The 9,992-nt window shown below is 43.7% G+C and overlaps 1 protein-coding gene across 2 annotated transcripts in view; it reads right to left on the reverse strand.

Annotated features, from left to right (window-relative positions):
- Positions 1-8,258, reverse strand: part of LOC126481300 (sodium-dependent nutrient amino acid transporter 1-like) — a 297,743-nt gene extending 289,485 nt beyond the window's left edge. For both annotated transcript variants that reach the window (XM_050104949.1, XM_050104950.1), the window contains exon 1: positions 8,146-8,258. In XM_050104949.1, the coding sequence (XP_049960906.1) occupies positions 8,146-8,193 (48 nt within the window). In that variant the 5' untranslated portion in view covers positions 8,194-8,258. The remainder of the gene's footprint in view (positions 1-8,145) is intronic.
- Positions 8,259-9,992: the final 1,734 nt, after the last annotated feature.

The raw sequence follows: 9,992 nt of genomic DNA on the forward strand, positions 1-9,992 counted from the left end.
TTCAAAGAGCATATGACTCAGAAGCAAACCAAATAAACGCTTTTAGGCGAAAGTGCGATCACATGAGGTATCAAACGAAATTTGCAACTGGTTTGAAAATTTCTCGGTATGGCTGTAATCTTGGATGGCGCGGGAAAGAGTTACTTCAGACGTGCCACAGGAAAGTATGTTGGGATTCTTTCTTCATGTTATAAATTAGTGGCCTGGGAGATATTACTAATAGTAACATCAGACTCTTTGCAGACGACAGTTATCTATAACAAAGAACCTACAGTTATAAAGTCAAATCTTTACAGTATTTCCAGTGGCGTAAATAGTGAAAATTTTCTTTAAATATTCGGAAAAGCAAAATTTTGAACTTTACAAAAGGAAAAAAAAACGCCCTATCCTATGACTACAATATCAATGAGTCGCAATTGCAATCTGACAGCTCATAAAACCCAGGGTGCAACAACCTACAGGGATACGAAATCGAACGATCGCGTACGCTCAGTTGTAGCTAAAGCAACGGCAAACTTTGATTCACTGGGAAAAGGCAGTCAATCTACGAAGGACACTGTTTACAAAACGCTCATGCAACCCATCCTAAAATAATGTTCTGGTGTACTGAAGTGTACCAGCGGTCTGACAGGAGCTTATACAAAGAAGGGCAGCACGAATAGTTTGTTTGGCCCAACGAAGAGCGTCGCAGAAATGTTAAAAACACTGAACTTGCAGACGCTTTAACACAGTTGCCGTAACCTCAAGCGTACTTTCAAAGTTTCAAGAACGGGCGTTAAGAGAAAAATCCAGTTATACAGTACGTGTCGCACCGTAGGGACTGCGAAGACAAGCGCACAGAGGCCTTTGAACGGTCGTCCTTCCTGCTTTCCTCGCGCTGTTGAAACGGCGGAAAACCATAATACAATGCTCTGCAAAGGACGAGACAAAGTAACATAGCGTATCAACTACTCGGCCGAGAGGATTTCAAGTGCGGGAGCATGTTGCCAGAGGTCTTCCAATCGTACACAGGACGTTGGGAGTCTTATGACGTGAGGTCACAGCGACTGTAGCGCAAACGGCGCTAGTTCAAAATGGCTCTGAGCACTATGGGACTTAACATCTGAGGTCATCAGTCCCCTAGAACTTAGAACTACTTAAACCTAACCAACCCAAGGACATCACACACATCCATGCCCGAGGCAGGGTTCGAACCTGCGACCTTAGCAGTCGCGCGGTTCCCGACTGAAGCGCCTAGAACCGCTCGGCTACCGCGGCCGGCACCCAATAGGAGACAGTTGAAGGAACGGGGAGGACAGTGGGTCAATCAGGGAGCAGTGGCTGTGATGAGTGATCATTTACAGCATGGCCAATAGACATCTGGATGACTTCACACTGGGAAGAATCATCGGCATATTGGAAGAAGGACGAAGTGTGACGTGTGTACCCCATGAGTGCTCACAGCACTGTTCGACGTATGGGAAACGTTCCACAACCACAGACACTGCTGCCCGAAGAAACGGAGGTAGTCGATCTCTGTCAGCTACAGCAGCAGATGACCGCTACATTGTGTAACAGGCAAGAACGAACCCACGTCAGAGGCGAAAATTGCAATTACATTTAACAGGAATTGGACACGCAACCTCAAGCTCTACAGTGGCACGGCCATTGCACGGGGATGGTCTCTTTTTCCCGAAGACCAGTACGTTGTATTCCATTGGCAACCGCACATCGGCGTCACCGTTTGCGATAGTGCCAAGAGCATTGGGACTGGATCAACGAGCTGTGCGGTCGCGTGCTCTTCTCGGATAAGAGCAGATTCGGTCAGAGTAATGACTCTGGACGTACCCTCATACGACAAGAGGAGGGAGTACGTGATGAACTTAAGAACATTATTGAACGTGATCGTTATTCAGACTGAAATTTTCACCCTGCAGCGGAGTGTGCGCTGGTATGAAACTTCCTGGCAGATTAAAACTGTGTGCCGGAGCGAGACTCGAACTCGGGACCTTTTCTTTTCGCGGGCATGCACTCTACCCATTTGCCCGTGGAAGGCATAGGTCCCGAGATTGAGTCTCGGTTCGGCACACAGTTTTAATCTTCCAGGGAGTTTAATGATCCTTTTTGGTGGTGTAGTAGTATAGTTTGAAGAGGCGTAAGAGGCTTACTGACAGACAAATCTTTGAACACGACACACTCACTGGTCAACGTTATTGTGGCTCAGTAGTCCTTCCCATGTGCGCCTTTTCAGGGATGCATTCGCTCCTTATTTAATTTTAATGGATGACAATGCGCGACCGCATCGAACAGCGCAGGTGGAGGAGCTTTTTGAATCTACATTTATACTCCGCAAGCCACCCAACGGTGTGTGGCGGAGACCACTTTACGTGGCACTGTCATTACCTCCCTTTCCTGTTCCAGTCGCGTATGGTTCGCGGGAAAAACCACTGCCGGAAAGCCTCCGTGCGCGCTCGAATCTCTCTAATTCCACATTCGTGACCTCCTCGGGAGGTATAAGTAGGAGGAAGCAATATATTCGATACCTCATCCGAAAACGCACCCTCTCGAAAGACCGCGACGCAGAGCGCCTCTCTTGCAGAGTCTGCCATTTAATTTTAATGGATGACAATGCGCGACCGCATCGAACAGCGCAGGTGGAGGAGCTTTTTGAATCTACATTTATACTCCGCAAGCCACCCAACGGTGTGTGGCGGAGACCACTTTACGTGGCACTGTCATTACCTCCCTTTCCTGTTCCAGTCGCGTATGGTTCGCGGGAAAAACCACTGCCGGAAAGCCTCCGTGCGCGCTCGAATCTCTCTAATTCCACATTCGTGACCTCCTCGGGAGGTATAAGTAGGAGGAAGCAATATATTCGATACCTCATCCGAAAACGCACCCTCTCGAAAGACCGCGACGCAGAGCGCCTCTCTTGCAGAGTCTGCCACTTGAGTTTGCTAAACATCTCCGTAACGCATTCACGCTTCCAAATAACCCTGTGACGAAACGCTCCGCTCTTCTTTGGATCCTCTCTATCTCCTCTGTCAACCCGATCTGGTACGGGTCCCACACTGATGAGCAATACTCAAGCATAGGTCGAACGTGTGTTTTGCAAGCCACCTCCTTTGTTGATGGATTACATTTTCTAAAGGCTCTCCCAATGAATCTCAACCTGGCACCCGCCTTACCAACAATTAATTTTATATGATCATTCCACTTCAAATCGTTCCGCACGCATACTCCCAGATATTTTACAGAAGTAACTGCTACCAGTGTTTGTTCCGCTATCATATAATCATACAATAAAGGATCCTTGTTTCTATGTATTCGCAATACATTACATTTGTCTATGTTAAGGGTCAGTTGCCACTCCCTGCACCAAGTGCCTATCCGCTGCAGATCTTCCTGCATTTCGCTGCAATTTTCTAATGCTGCAACTTCTCTGTATACTACAGCATCATCCGCGAAAAGCCGCATGGAACTTCCGACACTATCTACTAGGTCATTTATATATATTGTGAAAAGCAATGGTCCCATAACACTCCCCCGTGGCACGCCAGAGGTTACTCTGATGTATGTAGATGTCTCTCCATTGAGAACAACACGATGTGTTCTGTTTGCTAAAAACTCTTCAATCCAGCCACACAGCTGGTCTGATATTCAGTAGGCCCTTACTTTGTTTATCAGGCGACAGTGCGGAACAGTATCGAACGCCTTCCGGAAGTCAAGGAAAATGGTATCTACCTGGGAGCCTGTATCTAATATTTTCTGGGTCTCATGATCAAATAAAGCGAGATGGGTCTCACACGATCGCTGTTTCCGGAATCCACGTTGATTCCTTCGGAGCAGATTCTGGGTTTCCACAAATGACATGATACGTGAGCAAAAATTATGTTCTAAAATTCTACAACAGAATGTCAGACTATTTGGTGAATGCATTGGCCTGCCCTTTCCTCCGACTTAAATCCCATCGAGGGCATGGATGTGTGTGATTTCCTTAGGTTAGTTAGATTTAATTAGTTCTAAGTTCTAGGCGACTGATGACCTCAGAAGTTAAGTCCCATAGTGCTCAGAGCCATTTGAACCTAATCCCATCGAGCAGGTTGAGGATGCACTGAGGAAGACAAGTATTGCAGCACATCCACATGCAGCAACGAGTTTCCAGCAGTTACCAACCGCACTGGTGGAGGACTGGAAAGCCCTACCACAAGAACGCCTTTACCAATCTTGTGGCCAGCGTGGGAGCACGTCGTAAATCACGCATTTCCGTCCGTCGCGATCACATACCGGTACCCTGTTTACAACCACGTCCCACCTTTTCTCGTGTCCAGGTAACAATCCCGAATCGCGGTGAATTTCGTGAAGCTATTGTCTTTAAGTGATAAGTCTCATGTCTGTTCGTCTCATTGTGTGTTTATTTCAGTTGCCTTCTGTACTGCACTACAGCAGCTGCTTCTATGTATGGTGCAAACTTCATCGAGCTATGTTACTTGGCAGTGACAGATCAAAGTGTTTGGAAAGTACCCTCTGCCATACGCCTCACGATCTTATGCAGGGAACTTACGTAGAGGCAGATGTGTTTCTGCTAAACAATTACAAGATTGTTTCTTCCACTTCAACGGTTCTCACACCATGTAGTCAGAGCGAACGTAGATCAATTTTCCAAATTCCCAAGCATGTTTGCACTAATCTGTAATGATGTGTTTCTGTGAGTGATGTTCGAGATGAATGTTCAAGTGTGGGCGAGTTGTAAAACAGAAATTGTTCTCTTATTATCACAAATGCTGGTTTGTTGTTTCGTATGTCAAGGGAACTAGAAAATGTTCGAAATGGTAGGTTAAAATGTGAATGCCTTGTGACTAGGGCCTTTCGTCTGGTAGATCGTTCACCGGGTGCAAGTGTTTCTATTTTTTTTAATCGAATTTTTGTTCTCTTTCGTTCGTTGCATCTGCTCGGGGCGAGCGTCGTAAGACACCCGCTTAAGTTCGTTGTTGATCGATTAACTTAGTTTTTTTATTACAGAGGGCAGCTAACCCTCTGACCGAACTCGCTGAGCTACCGTGCCGGCACGATTTGACGCCACTTTCGGCGACTTGCGCGTCGATGGAGATTAAATGGTAAGGACAACACAACACCCAGTCCCTGAGCGGAGAAAATCTTCGACTCGATCGGGAATCGAACCTCGGCCCTTAGGATTGACATTCTGTCGCGCTGACCACTTTTTTTTCATTTTTGTTCGGTATTGGCGGACGCCACAAGACATCCGTTCAAGTTGATCGTTGATTCCTTTACTCAATTTTTTATTACAGAGGGCGAGCTGCTCTCTGACCGAACACGCTGAGCTACCGCGCCGGCGTCCACTCAGCTACCGGGGGCGGACATGGTATGTTACGAGTTTATCGTTATTTCCTTTAGAATGCTACGTGATGTTTGTGCTCGATTTACAGTTCACCAGTAACCGGCATGACAGTGAGACCGTCTGATTCGACAGAATACGTATTTTATCACGTTCTTATTAGGTCGCTTTCTAGTCTATTTGGTACAAACTTTGTTATTTTATTTTAAACTAACTTCCCGATGAGACTTTAAACTTTCTACACAGCCCATAAATATAAGGCAATGCAATATTAAACTCGCTTTCCAGTCTGGTATGTGGCGGAAGGTACTTTGTGTACCACCTCTTCCATTTCTCCCCTGCCCTGTCCCAAGCCGCGACTGGTTGGCGGGAAGAACAATTGCCTGTAAGCCTCCGTGCAAGCTCGAATCTCTCTGAACATCTTGGCGTGGTATTAGGAGGAAGCAATATACTGCTTGTCTCAGAAATTTACCACATGTATCTGTTGCAATTTCATCAAAATGTTTGAACTCTATTGAAAAATTTCACACCCACAAGGCTGAATAGCAGAAAATTATTATTTAAATAAAAATAAATTTTGAATATATCACACATTTCAATCTGACAAAGGTATAAAATAATCTATCCTAGTCCCATGCAGATAGTACTGAATATGTGTCAATCTCAGTGACGCTTTCGTGCTAATTAACCGACACGGTGACGAAACACGCACCTGTTCGTTGGACACTGTCTACTTCCTGTATCAGTTCTATCTGGTACGGATGTCAGACCGAGGAGCAACAATATGAATTATCGTTCGACCGAATGTTTCGCAGGGCAACTTCTTCGGAGGTGGACTACACTCCCAAAGGATGCTGCCGTAGAATCAGTCTCTACCTTTTCTACGATTAACTTAAAAAATGTGGTCGTTCCGCTTTCAATCGCTCCGTACGCGTACGCTCAGATATTTAATGTCTGTTCGGCAACAACAAATTACTAACCTTTGCGCCTATTTGTGTGAAATAGTTCTCCCTGCACAATCTGTAATTAAAAATTTATTTATGTAGAGGAAAAACAGCGAAATCCTGCACCAAGGGTCGATCTTATGTATGTCTTCCTCCTTTTCGATTCGATTTTGGCAGCCCTGGGACTTTTCTATATAGAACAGCACTAAGCATTACATTTCAACATCAAATTAGCAAACTGTCCTAACATCTCTTAACAATGCTCACAGAAGATCAAACAAAACGAAACCTTGAGATGTCGCTGCGATTGCCTGCAAGCAGTTCTCCAGCACTGTGAGCAAAGATATAATGTTTATCAGAAGTGCGTGCCTAAATTATGCTCTGCCTCAACCATGAAGCATTGATCTACATCGTGATGTATTGCTCCCAACGAGAGTGCGAACTGAAAACCGAGTGTCACGCCACTGTCCAATGCGTGCAGTATGCTGAAGCGCACACAAGCTATCGATGTAGCCAGAACGACCCCAGCTATATTTGCAACTGCAACGAAATCTTCAAGCGTGCTAAAACTTATACGCTACAAACTTTAGGCTCAAACAGTCAAAACAGAGCTCGGAAGGAAGTAGTAAATACCATATGATGCAACAACGAATGGCTATTTTCCTCAAACCCCAACCATCAGTTGTTAGTTAAACAAAATTAGTCTTTTTTTATACTACTTTAAGACTAAATGATCGCGCGGTATTTTCATCCACTCTTGAGTTGAGCGTAACGCACTTTATTCAGTAACATGTATACTTCAGTTCTGGAATGATCAAGATCGAAAAATTATTGCATATGACAAACAATAACGCCCTTAAGACAGAGTACAGATAGAACATCCGACACTAAAATATGTAATTGCGTTCGCTATCTCAACTTTGAAGAACTTAATGAAATGGAGTAAAATGCAAATCACTTGGCGTAACAGCCGGAATAATTGTTTAGACAGCTGTAGGTGTACAGAATGACAAGTCCATCTGACTCGAATTATCGCCTTTAGCCAGAAACATGTAGCATTTGAATTACACTAGATCGCCCTTCTGACCGACAGCTTGTTAGTTAATCAAATATGATAAACATATCGTCGAAAACTGCGAAAAAGTTCTACCCAGTGTTTCCAAACAACTATTTCTGGCCGTGGGAAGTAACTGCACAATTTTTTTTTAACTTTCTAGTAATTACAAAGGTTGAGGCAGTGCTTCGATTATGTATTAACCAATCACAAGTTTAATCAATGGCTCCAGGAAATGGTTGAACGTTTTACACACACACACACACACACACACACAGTTTTATTTTCATTTGCAGACCAAACTTTTACTAACACTCAGTCACGTCAGTGGCTCATCATGAGAAAAATATGAAAAACTTTAATCTTTTAAACCTGTCTCATTATGACCGAGAACCATTATGTTACTGCACTTTTTGATAACAGTCTGGATTCTGGACTGTTTGTTCTATATGAGTTATCTTTAAGAAGGTAAACTGCTTTCGATATGTAGGCTGTGCTATGCTCAATGACATGTTACTTATAATGAGCTCTGTTGCTTTTATTTGTGTGCGATAGCTGTAGATGCTAAGCCGTTATGCTCTTTCGTTACAACGTACAGAAAGATAGTAATTTTAGATCAAACACCGCAAAGGAAAGGAAAATAGTGAACACTATAACTTAAAATGTGGACACGTGATTTATACATTTAATGTAGTCGACGTACGTTAGTGTTTTGTAAACAAACGCCATATGAATGTTGACATACTGGAACAATACCATCGACCGACAATAAATGATTGTTATTGTTACTAAAAAAATGCTTTTGTTCTTACCGGTTGCCCCAAGTTCCATTCAGCACTTCTACCCGGCTTCCAGCGCATTCTTGGACGCGTCGCGTACCGCGAAGAATCACGGATCACACTCACCGCCTCAACGTACCTTCTCCACTGCTTCCCAGATATAAACTGAGGTGTTCAAAGTGGAGCCGCCGCAAGGGATTACGTACTTGACCGCTCGCGGCAGCACTGCGGCCAGGTAGTTGACGACTCTGCCACCAGGGAGCAGACTAAAACTTTACCTGCCGAAGCGATCCGCACTGTTCAGCGTACAAAAAGGAAATAACGGACGATGCCCGTACGTTACCGGATACAACAGTTTCAGCTAGCGAATGAGTAATTCATCCGCAGTTTAATATGGCCATCTCCTTACACAAAGCTTAGTAGCTACATTAATGCTGGTCATTGAAAGAAGAAAAGGCCATGAAGTGATACACAATATAATTCTGAACTAATGAAAGTATACTCCACTTTGAGGGGAAAAGAGGACACTTTCATTCCTCCCAATCTTGCATCTGAAGTACAAAGCTCTTCTAGAAGGGATTTCCTGTGATTTAATCAATATGAATATCAAGAGCTCAGATGGAAACCCAGTTTTAAGCAAAGAAGGGAAAGCAGAAAGGTGGAAGGAGTATATAGAGGGTCTATGCAAGGGCAATGTACTTGAGGGCAATATTATGGAAATGGAAGAGGATGTAGATGAGGATGAAATGGGAGATATGATACTGCGTGAAGAGTTTAACAGAGCACTGAAAGACCTGAGTCGAAACAAGGCCCCGCGAGTAGACAACATTCCATTAGAATTACTGACACCTTTGGGAGAGCCAGTCCTGACAAAACTCAACCATCTGGTGAGCAAAATATATGAGACAGGCGAAATACCCTCAGACTTCAAGAAGAATATAATAATTCCAATCCCAAAGAAAGCAGGTGTTGACAGATGTGAAAATTATCGAACTATCAGTTTAATTAGTCACGGCTGCAAAATACTAACACGAATTCTTTACAGACGAATGGAAACACTGGTAGAAGGCGACATCGGGGAAGATCAGTTTGGATTCCATAGAAATGTTGGAACACGTGAGGCAATACTGACCCTACAACTTATCTTATAAACTAGATTAAGAAAAGGCAAACATACGTTTCTAGCATTTGTAAACTTAGAGAAAGCTTTTGACAATGTTGACTGGAATACTCTCTTTCAAATTCTGAAGGTGACAGGGGTAAAATACAGAGAGCGAAAAGCTATATAAAATTTGTACAGAAACCAGATGGCAGTTATAAGAGTCGAGGGGCACGAAAGGGAAGCAGTGGTCGGGAAGGGAGTGAGATAGGGTTGTAGCGTATCCCCGATGTTATTCAGTCTGTATATTGAACAAGCAGTAAAGGAAACAAAAGAGAAATTCGGAGTAGATATTAAAATCCATGGAGAAGAAATAAAAACTTTAAGGTTTGCCGATGACATTGTAATTCTGTCAGAGACAGCAAAGGACTTGGAAGAGCAATTTAACGGATTGGACAGTGTCTTGAAAGGAGGATATAAGATGACCACCAACAAAAGCAAAACGAGGATAATGGAATGTAGTCGAGTTAACTCGGATGATGCTGAGGGAATTAGATTAGGAAATGAGACACTTAAAGTAGTAAAGGAGTTTTGCTACTTGGGGAGCAAAATAACTGATGATGGTCGAAGTAGAGAGTATATAAAATGTAGACTGGCAATGGCAAGGAAAGCGTTTCTGAAGAAGAGAAATTTTTTAACATCCAGTATTGATTTAAGTTGTAGGAAGTCGTTTCTGAAAGTATTTGTATGGAGTGTAGCCATGTATGGAAGTGAAACATGG

The sequence above is a fragment of the Schistocerca serialis genome, chromosome 5, assembly GCF_023864345.2.
Source record: "Schistocerca serialis cubense isolate TAMUIC-IGC-003099 chromosome 5, iqSchSeri2.2, whole genome shotgun sequence".
Taxonomy (NCBI): domain Eukaryota; kingdom Metazoa; phylum Arthropoda; class Insecta; order Orthoptera; family Acrididae; genus Schistocerca; species Schistocerca serialis.